Raw genomic sequence first — 16,455 nt, forward strand, 5'->3', positions numbered from 1 at the left:
AGCGTAACTGGCAATTTAACACGTCCGGCTAGATCCACATGTAAATGAAAGATTTGTATTACTTTTCACCATTATTCTTGTTTCCCTCATTATGTAGAGGAGTGTAGTCTGCAGATAAATCAGCTCTAATGGAGAAGTGGAGGTATGAATTGTGAGCAGTGTGGCTAATCCCATGGGTAAGGAGATATGTGTAATAGAGTGGACCTTGTTCTCCATGAACACACATGCAGTGGCCCTGGAAATGGACGCAATAATTACCAATGACCGCTCTGGAACATTTTCACCATGTCTCTTTAATGCGAATCGGCACTGGGTTCTTTTATGGACGGCTTTGGCATTCATACGCACATTGACATTTGGCACAAGGACCTGCTCGAGTACCTGTATACTGTAACAGAACTTATACAATCACCCACCCACCCACCCTCCATCTTGAATTCATAAAACATTCCACCTTGGCAGTCAAGAGTAGCTGAGAAGAGTCCATGTTCATTAAAAACCTTACATATAACGCTGCTGTCAGGTCACTGAGAGAACCAGGGTGTATCCCATGCACCATTTGCAGTTTGTTCGAGCTTAGCTGGCATTCAATTTCAATTCCCCAAGTTATTGAATATACGAGAGCGGTAGACACTGACAGGTACAAGTTACTCCACGGGCAACCATTAATTAGTGAGTCGAGGAGTAAATGGAGAGTTACACAGCTACACTCTGTCTCTGGCAGGTAGGCAGCTAGGGAGACGCTGATGGCAGCCTCAGCTTGGTCATCTCTTAAGCTGTTCACTTCCTATTAGAAATGAGATTCTGGGCCTCTCAAACTTCCTACCTCGATACATAGTGAAGAGAAAATGTTGTCCAGGTTCGAGACAAGGAGCCTGTCAAATCCAATGGCCTGCAAGTGAAGCTTCTCTTTAGCCTATTGCATAGAAAAGAATACGACTCCACACCCGCGTTCATATACTTTGTTAATTGAAGGAGTAGCAGGGGAAGGGAAATGTAGAGTGCTGTAATAGGATATGATGGGTTTATGTCTTTTTGGAAGCCCAGGAGGAAGTGGTCCTGTAGGGATGGGTATGATGGACTCATTGTCAGCTCAGTAAGGACTGGAAACTGTGTGGGTAGGAGACAGTGGAACCAGTCTCTCCGTTGATGGATAGGTGTAGTGGGATTAAATATAAGACTCATCGCTGTCTCACCGTCTGCCTCCTCACTGCTGAAAAAAAAAGTACAAAATATTGTGTTAGAGAGAGGGAGGTTGTCAGACCAAAACCTTATAGGGATTTGTGCTGTGGAGAAAAAACATTACAGAGAAACTTTCTTATTCCAACAGGACAATATTACAGTTTGTTCCTTTTGATGACTGCAACATCCCAGTCTTTATCCACTTGACCTGTTTTCCATTTTACAGGTAACTCTTCTAAACTTTTAATGTAGTTTACCCACTCCGGTCCCAATAGACCCCTCCACACCACTGCTAATGCTACCACAGCAAATTAAACTGCTCTCCCTGAATCATTAAACTGGTTCGAGAATTAACTCAAGACACACAGGGTTTATAATGGGGTGGCAGGTAGCCTAGCGGATAGAGTGTTGGACTAGTAACCGAAAGGTTGCTAGATTGAAACCCCGAGCTGACAAGGTAAAAATCTGTCGTTCTGCCCCTGAACAAGGTAGTTGACCCACTGTTCCTAGGCCGTCATTGTAAATAAGTATTTGTTCATAACTGACTTGCCTAGCTAAATAAAGGATAAATAAATAAAATAATGTCACACGTGAAGCTCTCCTAGTTTCAGATTTTAAAAAGCAATATAGCAGGGTATAACCCGCAGAGGTTCAGTTTAGATATGTAATTAGAGTGGGTTACCCATAACTACCTGAAACATACCGCTCTGGATTTCCAATTGAAAAGAAAAGATTTCAAAAAATTATAATTTGTTTACATTTTTCAGTAAAATTATAATTGAAAGATGTACACGAAAGGAAATATATATATATATATATAAAAAGTTTGAGGAAGAGGAATACTTAATGCATTATGACATTTTGCAGTAGCCTACATGCTCTTTGTTCCAGAAAGGCCTCATCTCTACTTCCTGTCCAAACCTGTCATGCTTATAAAGCTCCTTTTGATTCTGATCTGTCTGGAAGGACTGAGATTGCAGACCATCAGCAGATGTAATACTCTTACGCTTGTAGTGTATGCTGTCTTGGTCAGTTTGGCTGGAAAAATGGCTGCTGCCACTGTTTGGAAACGTCTCTATCACTTCTTAATCATGACATATTTTCCCCTGACTGTATCTGTGGCACGTGATATATCTCTATGAAGTGGCGAAACTGTAAATAAAACAACAGAGACGACTTGATGAATTATACAAGTCAAAAGAAGTCAGACTGTTAACATCTGAGTCCTGCCAGTTACCTAGAGGTCTCTGTAAACTCGGTGGCTCTGGATATGCATATATATTAAACAGCAGCTCTCCATTTGAAAACTCACTCCAGTTCCCACTTTCCTTGCCTCCTCTCAGAGGGCAGTGCAGCTTGCCTCCTCTCAGAGGGCAGTGCAGCTTGCCTCCTCTCAGAGGGCAGTGCAGCTTGCCTCCTCTCAGAGGGCAGTGCAGCTTGCCTCCTCTCAGAGGGCAGTGCAGCTTGCCTCCTCTCAGAGGGCAGTGCAGCTTGCCTCCTCTCAGAGGGCAGTGCAGCTTGCCTCATCTCAGAGGGCAGTGCAGCTTGCCTCCTCTCAGAGGGCAGTGCAGCTTGCCTCCTCTCAGAGGGCAGTGCAGCTTGCCTCCTCTCAGAGGGCAGTGCAGCTTGCCTCCTCTCAGAGGGCAGTGCAGCTTGCCTCATCTCAGAGGGCAGTGCAGATTGCCTCCTCTCAGAGGGCAGTGCAGATTGCCTCCTCTCAGAGGGCAGTGCAGCTTGCCTCCTCTCAGAGGGCAGTGCAGCTTGCCTCCTCTCAGAGGGCAGTGCAGCTTGCCTCCTCTCAGAGGGCAGTGCAGATTGCCTCCTCTCAGAGGGCAGTGCAGCCTGCCTCCTCTCAGAGGGTAGTGCAGCCTGCCTCCTCTCAGAGGGCAGTGCAGCTTGCCTCCTAATCCATCATAAAAATGAACACAACACAATATTTTCACACCTGCATGTTCTCATCGGATTCAAATCTACTTTTAGATATTCCCCCTTTGGAAATGCATGATGTGTGTGTTCAAACAGGGGGTCATTCTTATTGAGTCCAGGACAGCAGCATCCTGAAATGAATTTCAGAAATGAAAGACCACCCCAGACCTTTACCAAAGGCTATAGAGATTGTTTGGCTGTATATGCGATACGAGCATACACTAAAAAACTCTCATATCTTCATGTGGTCCTTCTGTAGCTCAGTTGGTAGAGCATGGCGCTTGTAACGCCAGGGTAGTGGGTTCGATCCCGGGACCACACATACGTAGAATGTATGCACACATGACTGTAAGTCGCTTTGGATAAAAGCGTCTGCTAAATGGCATATATTATTTATTATTATGTCAGACTCCTGACTGAATAGACTGGGAAGTTAACACAGACTATCCAAACTTGAAGAAAACTTTCTCTCTATCCAAGAGCTCCAGCAGACAGACATCAGGAGGACAGAACCATCCTATCCCACTTCTTCTTAGCAGGTTGAGACGCTGCATGCTGACGGACAGTTTCATTTACAGCCAGTGCAGGGGATTGCACACTAATTTACTCAGGCTATAGGAGACTGTTCACTTAAAGCAGCAGCGTACTGGGTCCATTCTAATGAACCACTGTAAATCCACACTGCACTCATTTCAGTCCTCATTTGCATTGAAATGGAAGTGCCATATTTCATTCTCTTCCTTGGTAACCTTCCACCACTTATTTATATATTTGGAGAACCCTGTACAGGGAGCCACGGGCACGCTGTTTTCAGACATTGATGTAAATGACAACAATCTGAGTCATTATCAGAGAACAACTCCAGCTGGGGGGGTCCTGACCTAAACACAGACGTTTCCAGAAGTCAATATGCAGCTTTGGAGAGATCTTACAACGGTCAAGGTAAGACAGGTTGTCTGTCCATAAAGGCATTATGAAATACACAGTGTCCTTATAAAGATGGATTGAACACTTCATTTGTATACTTTGTATACATTTGTATAATTTGTATAAATGCATGTGGTTTATGCATTGTAACACTGCTGGTGGTAAGCACACCACAATGAAATATTACAGACATGACAATGATAAACAATGCTCAGAGTAAACCGTTCCGACATACATACCCTCCAAGACGTCACAGTCACAGCTTCAGTGACTGTCACCTCAACGCAGCCTCACACATCACATACACGCCAAATAAACGTCATATGTGCCTTTCCCCGTATTTTTATTATGTGGTGTGATTTCCCCCCTCCAATTTCCTCCAAGCCCCCCCTGGTGTTAATTATCAGGATTCTTTCCCCTAGAGCAGCACAGAGCTGTGGAAGTGCATTAATCTTGATTCTACACTCCAGTACAAAGCCTTGTTTGAAGAGACTCCTGTGGTAAGCCCCAAAGGCGGAGTGATTCAGAGTCAGAAGAAGAGAGAGGAGAGGGAGAAAGAAAAGAGTCGCAGATCGCTCTGTGTTTACACTGGGAAACCTGGCCGCCTGGCAAAGCAGCATGCAAACCATTCGTCCCCTTCTTCCTCAGTGTTATAATCATCATCTGTATGATGAATATCAAGCTGTGCGTCTGTGATGACATCAGAAGGGACCGTGGGCTGTTATGGTTTATTGATTTGGTCTGTGGTGGAGTAATGAGGTCACTTTCATGTCATCATCCCATTCCCACTCAGTGGACTGATGGCTGCTAAGTGGACCTGTCGGTGTTCTGGGGACTAAACTAGGAGCTCTACAATTAAATCTGACCCATTTCTATGTTCCAAAATTGTCTCTCCAGCCATGTAATTTAATGGTCTGCTCACATTGCTTTAGTGTAATTACAAGGTTTTCAAAACATGTTCCTTCGTTAAAAATGTAGTATATAGTGAGCCTTGTCCATGGATCCTGTGTAGCTAGTAATTGGCGGTGAATCAATGTTAGTGAATTTTTGAGGCTGCTGGTCTGCTGCTGGCTGGTCACTCTGCTCACTCTCATCTAATATGTTATCCACATCACTGCACAGATACAGACAGAAGCTCACTCTCTGACAGACACGTCTACCGGCCTCACCTTAGATTTTATCTTTAATTAACACAGGTCATTCCAGATATTTCCACCAATGGAAAGACAGAGATTGTATTACGATTTCCATTTTACGATTTCCATTTAAGCCTGTGGCTGAGTGACAGAATTCATGAGAGCTCATTCATTTAAACAATCATAGTGTCTAGGTTGAGGAAGGTGATCCTTTTGAAACCTTCTAGAACTGGAATTCAGAGGGCTTTTAATGGCAAAAAAAATGTTATGCCCTTGATTTCTTGTAAATCGTTAGTCCTCAGTTCTAGAATAGATTCTCATTCTGAAATATAGTTCTACAGTATTGAGGCACTAAGCCCAGTTTGTCAACACAGTGATAAACATCTTTCAGCTCTGACGCCTTTCATTTGGAGCCATGTATTTTCTCCCTGAGATTTATAACATTGACTCACATAAAAATATATCTTAGGCTGCATTTACACAGGCAACCCAATTCAGATTTTTTTTCTCACTAATTGGTATTTTGACCAGTCAGATCAGCTCTGGAAAAAGATCTGATGTGAAAAGATCTGATGTGATTGGTCAAAAGACCAATTAGTGGAAATAATATCAGAATTGGGCTGACTGTAAACGCAGCCTCGCAGTCTACAAATCCAGCATATTTGTGCCTATTCCCATTTGGGTATGCTAACTACTCTATTTACATTTCTGCCTTCTGTAATTTTCTTGATGTTCTCAACACACACCTTTCCTTTGCTGACAATAGTTTAGCAGTATGTATTTCATTTAACCAATTTAAAAGAACAGTGTTTCAACACAATTATACCAGCTCATATTTGAGATGACATTTGTAAAAACTGTAAAAATGTCTGAAGGTGTGTGCTACTGTGTACTGTATGCCAGTGGAGGCCTCTATAAAAGTCCCAACCCCAGTAGGACACCTCATGTGGCCAATGAGAGAAGAGACAACAGTGCAGGTGCCAGGCTCCCGGCCCTCTGCCCCGGCGGGGGTGATGGAGGACGTGATGAATGCTCTGGAGGAGTATCTCTCCATCCATGTAATGCAAGGGGGATTGGACAGTCAGGCCAGGGGCATCAGGACAACAGCAGCGACCAGAGACCCTGAGCCAAGTATATTAAGTGTTGCTGACAGCCAGGTGACACCAGAGTTATGTGTTGTGTTGACTGCACACGACTCAGTACCATGTCGCCATGATGGAGTGATAAACAGCCTTCAGGATCCATAGATCACCTGAGACGCTCCATATGTCATGTATATATGTGCCGCTGCATGCATACCGCAACCCACCGCACTGCACTGTCACCGGGCCCCAAGGCATAGAGTTGTAGTGAGGGAGGAGGGAAGGTGAGTGGTCTCCATGCTGTGTATTACATACCCAGGCTCCTCATCTGCATTATGAGTAATCTGTGCTAGTTAATTGAGCCCAGAGGCAGTTGGTTTCAACGAAGCCTCCTGTATTTTTTTTTGGTGCAAAATAGGAGAAAAATATCTCTCAGAAGAGCGGGGCTCTCTGTCGAGAGGCAAACAGAGCAGAACTCCTGCCGTGTTCATTAGCTGTCATTGATCAGTGATTCAGTCCCCACACTCCCGCTGCCTGCCACTGCACACTGATATTACGAGTTTCTTGCCATGAAAATCGTTATTAAGGTCCAAAAAAAAGTACAGCCAGCCCAGCAACTTTGGTCCTTGAATTTTATTTTTCACTGCATTACTATCTCCACTATTCTGACGCGTATGGCTCCGCGCCAATCCTCCCCAAGCAAAGCTACAAAATACTATGCAGTCAGTGATATTCTGAGCAGCACAACTATCCATCCTAGACCATCCTCCAATATCAATATGATGCAGTTTTCTGCACATCTCTTTATTGGCTTTTCCTCAGTGGTCATCATCAGGTATCTGGTGCTTGTCACTTGGAGAAATGTACAGTACAGTATTATACGCTTGCAGAGTCATTATCCTGATAAATGGCTGAGACAATAAGCTAAATAATGCACAGATGTGAGGATGAGGAGAGCGAGTCGGAGAGGGTGATTCCATAGCCAACACCTCCCAGGAGAGCTCTAGCCCAGCGTAAGTGTCCTGTCTGACATCATCAACATCAGACGAGCCTCGCCGCGGCGCTGAGACAACAGTAACCTGAGGAGCCGCGTCGCCGCCTGGCGCCTGCCCTCTCCCCAGAAACACCCAAAGGTCACACCGACACACCAAGCGAAGCTTATTCCTCACCTCACGCCAGCTCTCTTGCTCTCGCTGTCTCTCTCACTCTCAACGACGAGCCACGGCACAGCAGCTATACTTGAAATGCTCCAGGAACCATTTCCCATTTTTATATCTCACTTTATTTCTTCGCCTCGTTATCTCTTCCTCATTCTTATAAAAAAAGAGAAGAGTGCGGCTCCTCAAAGTGATGTGTCGTCTCTGCTCCCTAAAACAGGACAGAGACAGAATAAGCCCCTTGGCCAACACTGTAAAACATAACAATGAGATAGATTCTTAGAGTGACAGTCCAGAGTTTAAGTAGATATACAGGAGAGAATTAAATCAATATTTTAGAGCTCTAGTAGAAAAGAAGGTAGAAAGGGCCATTATCTAGAGCTAATTGTACCTATAGGGCCTGTCCTATTAGACGTATTAATATCTACTCTCTCATTGGAATTCATTTGTGGTAGTCTACTGGCTGTTGCTGGATGACTAGGCCATATCTGTCTCTCTGCCTCCTCTCGCACATTCACACTCACAGGATTTCCTTTATTCGCTTTGTGTCTGTCCTTGACAATTCATCCTCCTTCCATTGGCAGACATAATATCAGGGCATGTGTGCTGCAGCTCCCAGTACAATGGGACTCTGAAGTTCTCTATGCATGACTCATTTGGAGTGATATGTCCTCCTGATTAACATAGATCATTAAATTGTGTCAAACGTACACGTTTATACTGCATATCTCACCATGCTATAGCCGATAACAAACGCAAATCAGGCTGTCTATTAGCATTTTCTGGTAAAAGCCTACTAGCAGACAAGGTGAGAGTCTCCACAATGAATGACACTTCCCTCAAGGACACACAGTCCTCTATGAGGAATTACAGGAGATGCTTCACCATTGTTCAATGTTTCAGGGAGCACTCACTACGGCTAATTACTAACCATGGCAACAGCTCTCGATGTGAACACAGTATGGACACGCAAGGTGAGTGAATTCCATACCCAGTGGCCTGCAGTTGTTGTATGAAATATAAGAATGAAGCATAAAAATAATAATGAATCACATACAAACAGATATACCAAGAAGGTGGTAAAAGGTTTTATGAAAACATGCACTGAACTTACGTTATTTAATAAGACATGCTGCACTATGCATAAATGAGCTAATCTATAAAAAAATGGCCACAGAAATATTAAAATAATTGATTGGTGGTGATTCAGCAGGAGAATATGGTTTACAGGAAATTGGCCTGCGACAGTGATAGGACTGAACGTGAAGGTCAGGGCGTAGTAATGTCAGATAACCTCACAGACAGTGGCTCAAATGGCACCCTATCCTCTATATAGTGCACTACTTTTTAGCAGGGCTTATAGGATTCTATAGGAAATAGGGTGCCATTTTGGACTGAGAGTGACTCTTGGTGCCTCTACTTTATTTGGGGAAGTTAGAGGAAACGAGTTCCTTCGCCCTCTGTCATCATGGTTGGCTGTCACGGCCGTCGAAAGAAGTGGACCAAAGTGCAGCGTGTTGAGCGTACATTTTCCTTTTATTTAAAATGTCGTCAACAAAACAACAAACAAAGAAACAACCGTGAATCTTACAGGGCTGAACCTGAACCTATAGGGGAGGGTCTGGGTGGGCATCTATCCACGGTGGTGGCTCTGGTGCGGGACGTAGACGCCGCTCCACCTCTGGCTCTACCCACTTTGGTGGCGCCTCTGGTGTGAGGACCCTCTCTCTGCGGGCCCGGACTGGGGACACTCTGCGGGCCCCGGACTGGGGACACTCTCTGTGGGCCCCAGACTGAGCACCCTCGTTGCGGGCCCTGGACTGGGCGCCCATGGAGCAGGCACCGGACTGGCCCGTGGAGCAGGCAACGGATTGGGCACCCTCACTGCGGGCCACAGACTGGGCATCCTTGCCGTGGAGCAGGCACCGGACTCAAATCTACTGGAGGCCTGGTCTGTGGAGGAGGCACGGGATGAACAAGGCTGGGGAGACCTACTGGAGGCCTGGTCCGTGGAGGAGGCACAGGATAGACCAGGCTGGGGAGACCTACTGGAGGCCTGGTCCATGAAGGAGGCACAGGATAGACCGGGCTGTGGGGGAACACTGGAGATCTGGTGCGTAGCCTTTGCACCACTCTTCCAGGCTGAATGCCCACTCTAGCCCGGCACCTCCAGAGCGCAGGCACAGGTCGAACCGGGCTGTGGGGGAGCACTGGAGCTCTGGTGCTTAGCACTTGCACCTCTCCTCTTGGCTGCATGCCCACTTTAGCCCGGCACGTGCGGGGAGCTGGTTAACTGGGGAAACCGTGCGCAGAGCCGGCGCAGAACTCACCGGGCTGTGGAGGCGCACCGGAGGTCTGGGGCGCCAAGCTGGCACAAGACGCGCAGGGCTGGGGAGGCGCACAGGAGGCCTGGTGCGTGGGGCTGGCACAGTCTTCACCAGACGGCTAGCACGCACCTCAGGACGAGTATGGAGAGCTGACTCAGGTGACATCAACCCGAGGACACGCTCCGTAGGGCGAATGTCGTGCCTCATGCACCAACACAGCAGCTCTCTAATAGCTCTCTCCTCCAATCTCCCCATCAACTCCTTCACTGTCTCTGCTTCACTCCCCTCCAATTTCACCCAACTGGCTCTGGTTCCATCCTCGGCTCCGCCGACCGTCCCGTGTGCCCCCCCAAAAAGTTTTTTTTTGGCTGCCTCTCCTGGCCACGCTGCTTGGTCCTTTGGTGGTGGGAAGTTCTGTCACGGGCATCGTAAGAAGTGGACCAAAGTGCAGTGTGGTGAGCGTACCTTTTCCTTTTATTTAAAATGTTGCCAACAAAACAACAAACGAAGACACAACCGTGAAGCTTACAGGGCTATAGTGCCACTAACAAAAGTCAACTACCCACACTGAAAGGAGGGAAAAAGGGCAACCTAACTATGATTCCCAATCAGAGACAACGATAGACAGCTGTCCCTGATTGAGAACCATACCCGGCCAAAACATAGAGCTAAAGAAACATAGAAAACAAAACATAGAATGCCCACACAAATCACACCCTGACCAACCCAAAATAGAGACATAAAAAGCTCTCTAAGGTCAGGGCATGACATTGGCCCTCTCAGAAATTATTATTTTTTTGACTGGATCCAATCACTGTATGAATAAAAACATACTATGACCATATATATACTGTCACGTTCTGACCTTTATTTCCTTTGTTTTGTCATTATTTAGTATGGTCAGGGCGTGAGTTGAGGTGGGCAGTCTGTTTGTTTTTCTATGATTTTGGGATTTCTATGTTTAGTTGTCTCTGATTGAGAATCATACTTAGGTAGCCTGGGTTTCACTGTTTGTGGGTGATTGTCTATGTTAGTTGCTTGTGTCAGCACAGTTCTCATTATAGCTTCACGGTCGTTATTCGTTCGTTGTTTTTGTTTAGTTTGTATTCAGTGTTCAGTGCTTTCTTTTATAAAAAAAAAATCATCATGAATACATACCACACTGTAACGGTTCTCTTGTGGTGGAGGAGAGTCGGACCAAAATGCAGCGTGTAGATTGCGATCCATGTTTTAATAAACAAACGTAACACGAATCTAAATACAAACACTACAAAAAACAATAAACGTTACAAAAACCGAAACTGCCTATACTTGTGTACACTAACACATAGACAGGAACAAGGACACTAAGGACAATCACCCACAACAAACTCAAAGAATATGGCTGCCTAAATATGGTTCCCAATCAGAGACAACGATAAACACCTGCCTCTGATTGAGAACCACTCCAGACAGCCATAGACTTTGCTAGATCACCCCACTAGCTACAATCCCAATATATACACAACACATACAAAAACCCATGCCACACCCTGGCCTGACCCAATACATGAAGATAAACACAAAATACTTCGACCAGGGCTTGACACACGCTGCATTTTGGTCCGCTTCATACGACGATCGTGACATATACGCACAATAAAGATATTGATATCACTGTCTTGACACCAAATAACTTTGCTTTGCGTTTTTACAGCAAGAGAAACATCTGTATTATTTGCATAGTAACATAATATGTGTGCATTGACAAAGCGTGTGTCAGCTGAAATGCAGTGTCAGCTCCTTCACTCCAGCTGGCCCTTGTGATTATTCTCCAAATGTGATGAATATAATTATAGGGAAACTATCCCATCGTCTTATTAACAGATCCATGTCTTGAACCCCTAAACCTGCCCTATGAAATCCAGCTATTTTATGGATGGAAGGAAAATAACGAGGAAGCTCTCACACTGCATTCATTGCTTTCTTTAATGTGACAGGTTCAATCTTAGTTGGGTCAAAATTGATGGAAAGCTTCTGAAACGCCTCTAAAAATATCCACGAGCAATATCAAACATGCTCGTCATAATGAAAGAGGAAAATATAGATTTCACAGAAAACGCTGTTGTAACAAAAATGTGCTTGGCATTCATAACCTCCCTCTGTCAGCTAGTGAAGCTTTCCTAAAATAGTCAGAACACGGTACCCAAGCTGGGCTTCCTGGCCTGGGCAGTCCTCTCCTTCAGGCCTAAGCAGGAAGGGTAGGACCAGGGGAGTGAGGTGGAGCCTGACACATCCTCCCAATGCTTGGCCTGCCGATGGGCCAGCCCATCCCTCTCTAAAGACAGGCAGCAGACCAGGGGCCACACAGGCCAGGCTCCAGTCACTGGGTGATGGATGAGGCCTCACAGTCTGCCACTGCATTACTGGTGTGATCTGTGGATGGTCCACCTGACCCTCACTACAGAGAGACAGGCAGACAGACAGATAGATAGACATAGAGTATGCTGCACTGGGCTGTCCTGTTCTGAGAGAGGAAATACACCACACCATCCAGACACTCCATAAGTCTCTCTAGACAGTGTTGTTACACAGCTGCATGGTAGGTAACCATACTGTACATCCTCTTCAGATACCAAGCTGAATACTATAAACTGAACATCAGAGATATTTCTCCAATAGTTAGATAGCTAGCTATTTAGCGGCTTACTTTTTGAGGAGTGTGTATGTCTACATGGCAGGGTTGGGTAGGTTACTTTCTAAATGTAATCCGTTACTGTTACTATTTACCTGTCCAAAATTGTAATCAGTAAGGTACATTTTGGATTACCCAAACTCAGTAGTATAATCGGATTACTTTCAGTTACTTTTGAATTACTTTCCCCTTAAGAGACATTACAAGAAGACAAACAGTGTCCATAAAACGCATTTGGTGTGTCCTCATAGTGGTCTCTGGCTTGTGGTCAGAGAAAAAAATTAAACTTGCGTCTTTTCTCAATACTGAATTGAATGTCATAAAACAGAAAGGTGTCATAATGTATTTTTATATTTATTTTTGCAAGATCCTTTCTGGATTTCAACATAATCCAATAAGTAATTATCTCGTTTTTCAAAAGTATCTATAATCTAATTACTATTTAGAGTAACAGTTTTTTTGTGTAATCAGATTACATGTAACTGATTACATGTAATCATCAGTTACTCCCCAGCCCTGGAGGTAGTGTACTGTACTATAGGTTGGTGGGCTGAGCCGAAAAGCATCATCCCTCTAAATTATTTAAGCAGTCAAATTCCTCTCACTTTTTTTTACGTGTTAGATAAATACAGTGTGCAAAAGATTGGCATAGTCGAATTCACTAAAGGGAGCAAATAAACTGTAAGAAACAGGTTATAAATAAGCTGACTTGTTGAGGTCACGGAGACTATTATCAACACCTACGTGTCTGTCTGGCTGGGAGAGAGAGAGAGAGAACGAGAGAACGAGAGAGACAGAGAGAGAGAGAAAGTTGATGCTTCTCACTTTACAACCAGCATTTCTATTTTTAACCTCCTCCTGTATTCTTGTGTCACTCACGTCTCCCACAGAGACACACAAACACACCTGGTGCTGGCAGGTTAATGAGTCATCGCTACAATGGTTATAGGTCCAATGTGGCCTCAATCTCAATATCAAATCATAACATGCTATAATTGAGGGAAAATCACATGTTTCACATTAATTGGGCTTTAAGGGGGGTTAGGGACGAGCTGGAATATTCAAAACCCACTTCTAATGACATTGCACAGAAATACATTTGTCATGGCAACCAATGACCCTGTGATTTTGAGAATCAAAATATCAAGACGTTTCCCAAATTCCTGATTGTCCTTCACAGAATGAATGCAGCCTGAGGCTCATTACAGAAGCAGTTACCCACAGCCTCTGCAGACCTTGGGGCCTCGAGAGCACGTACTGCCTCCTGAAAATACAATGCAATCGCTGGAGGGGGAAATGAAATGCAAAGACAACCTGATATGACACACACACAAACACACACAAACACACACACACGGACACACACATGAAGGGTGTGTAATGACGTCGTCGTATGTGATTCTTACCTGTGTTCTTTTGTCTTTAGCTTTTCAGGGGGGTCATGGCTGAAAGACAGAACAACAGAGGAATATGAGCTTCGTAATGCCAGTAAGACAATTAGGATGATAGAACAATACAATATATGCCATTTAGCAGACGCTTTTATCCAAAGCGACTTACAGTCATGTGTGCATACATTCTACGTATGGGTGGTCCCGGGGATCGAACCCACTACCCTGGCGTTACAAGCGCCATGCTCTACCAACTGAGCTACAGAAGGACCACTGCATTGTACAGTAGAACTGTTGGCTATTAGCAGCAGAACGTGGTTCCCAGTAGCATGGGATGTGAACATGTATGTAGCCAGACTTCATACCTTCTTTGTAATCTGTGGGTAGGGCTGTTGTGGTGCCTGTATTACCGCCACACATGAGCCATGTGACTGTTGAGTCACGGTAATCTCCTTTATGCACTCTGGACATGCACTAGTAGTACCCAACTTGCTAACAACCATCAGGTCGCTAATGGCCTGGTACTCAGGGCTCTATTGTCCCTCTAACCACTCTGACATTAATGCAAATTAAATAGAAAATCCCATCAAACACATAATCAAAACAGAACGTGCTTTTAAAACCTCACCTCACAATCACCTCACTGTGATTGATCAATTTGAAGAAAGAAGTTCAACAACAGGTTGAAACTGAGTGGAAAACATGGTCATTGTGGATGTTGTTTCAAAGCCTAACACAATTAAATGGGCAGTGCTTTGTAAGGTGATGATTAATTCAAAACACCAATATGCCAATTGGAGTTTATGCATACGCATAGGCCTGTGAGCCGAACCCTGCCCCGCCCCCCCAAAGAACGGAATTAAAAGAATGAATGTGCCGTTTCTAGTCATCGCCTTTGAGTGTGGACATTATTACTATGCATACTGGATGAACGAGTTACCTTCAAATCAAATCAAATCTAATTTTATTTGTCACATACACATGGTTAGCAGATGTTAATGCGAGTGTAGCGAAATGCTTGTGCTTCTAGTTCCGACAATGCAGTGATAACCAACAAGTAATCTAACTAACAATTCCAAAACTACTGTCTTATACACAGTGTAAGGGGATAAAAAATATGTACATAAGGATATATGAATGAGTGATGGTACAGAGCAGCATACAGTAGATGGTATCGAGTACAGTATATACATATGAGATGAGTATGTAGACAAAGTAAACAAAGTGGCATAGTTAAAGTGGCTAGTGATACATGTAAGGATGCAGTCGATGATGTAGAGTACAGTATATACGTATGCATATGAGATGAATAATGTAGGGTAAGTAACATTATATAAGGTAGCATTGTTTAAAGTGGCTAGTGATATATTTACACCATTTCCCATCAATTCCCATTATTAATGTGGCTGGAGTTGGGTCAGTGTCAATGACAGTGTATTGGCAGCAGCCACTCAATGTTAGTGGTGGCTGTTTAACAGTCTGATGGCCTTGAGATAGAAGCTGTTTTTCAGTCTCTCGGTCCCAGCTTTGATGCACCTGTACTGACCTCGCCTTCTGGATGATAGCGGGGTGAACAGGCAGTGGTTCGGGTGGTTGATGTCCTTGATGATCTTTATGGCCTTCCTGTAACATCGGGTGGTGTAGGTGTCCTGGAGGGCAGGTAGTTTGCCCCCGGTGATGCGTTGTGCAGACCTCACTACCCTCTGGAGAGCCTTACGGTTGAGGGCGGAGCAGTTGCCGTACCAGGCGGTGATACAACCCGCCAGGATGCTCTCGATTGTGCATCTGTAGAAGTTTGTAAGTGCTTTTGTAAGTGCTTTTGGTGACAAGCCGAGCCCCCTGAGGTTGAAGAGGCGCTGCTGCGCCTTCTTCACGACGCTGTCAGTGTGAGTGGACCAATTCAGTTTGTCTGTGATGTGTATGTCGAGGAACTTAAAACTTGCTACCCTTTCCACTACTGTTCCATCGATGTGGAATCAAGCCTAGGGGTCCGCAAACTTGATGATTGAGTTGGAGGCGTGCGTGGCCACGCAGTCGTGGGTGAACAGGGAGTACAGGAGAGGGCTCAGAACGCACCCTTGTGGGGCCCCGTGTTGAGGATCAGCGGGGAGGAGATATTGTTGCCTACCCTCACCACCTGGGGGCGGCCCGTCAGGAAGTCCAGTACCCAGTTGCACAGGGCGGGAGACCCAGGGTCGAGACCCTAGGGGCCGAGCTGTAGTCGATGAACAGCATTCTCACATAGGTATTCCTCTTGTCCAGGTGGGTTAGGGCAGGGAGCAGTGTGGTTGACATTGCATCGTCTGTGGACCTATTTGGGTGGTAAGCAAATTGGAGTGGGTCTAGGGTGTCAGGTAGGGTGGAGGTGATATGGTCCTTGACTAGTCTCTCAAAGCACTTCATGATGACGGAGGTGAGTGCTACGGGGCGGTAGTCGTTTAGCTCAGTTACCTTAGCTTTCTTGGGAACAGGAACAATGGTGGCCCTCTTGAAGCATGTGGGAACAGCAGACTGGTATAGGGATTGATTGAATATGTCAATAAACACACCGGCCAGCTGGTCTGCGCATGCTCTGAGGGTGCGGCTGGGGATACCTTATGCTAAGCACCAATCTTTCTATCCATGAATCAGGGAGAGAACGTACAGGCCTAGG

At 45.1% G+C, this 16,455-nt stretch overlaps 1 protein-coding gene across 3 annotated transcripts in view; it reads right to left on the reverse strand.

The window, feature by feature from the left end:
- Positions 1-273: 273 nt before the first annotated feature.
- LOC118394157 (CD276 antigen-like) overlaps positions 274-16,455 on the reverse strand; it is an 81,225-nt gene continuing 65,043 nt past the window's right edge. For 2 of the 3 annotated variants that reach the window (XM_052462160.1, XM_052462158.1), the window contains exons 7-8: positions 13,818-13,856; positions 274-1,213 (exon numbers count right to left, since the gene is read on the reverse strand). In XM_052462160.1, the coding sequence (XP_052318120.1) occupies positions 13,834-13,856 (23 nt within the window). In that variant the 3' untranslated portion in view covers positions 274-1,213; positions 13,818-13,833. The remainder of the gene's footprint in view (positions 1,214-13,817; positions 13,857-16,455) is intronic. The other variant, XM_052462159.1, reaches the window with a different exon arrangement.

The sequence above is a fragment of the Oncorhynchus keta genome, chromosome 14, assembly GCF_023373465.1.
Source record: "Oncorhynchus keta strain PuntledgeMale-10-30-2019 chromosome 14, Oket_V2, whole genome shotgun sequence".
In the NCBI taxonomy this organism is placed as follows: domain Eukaryota; kingdom Metazoa; phylum Chordata; class Actinopteri; order Salmoniformes; family Salmonidae; genus Oncorhynchus; species Oncorhynchus keta.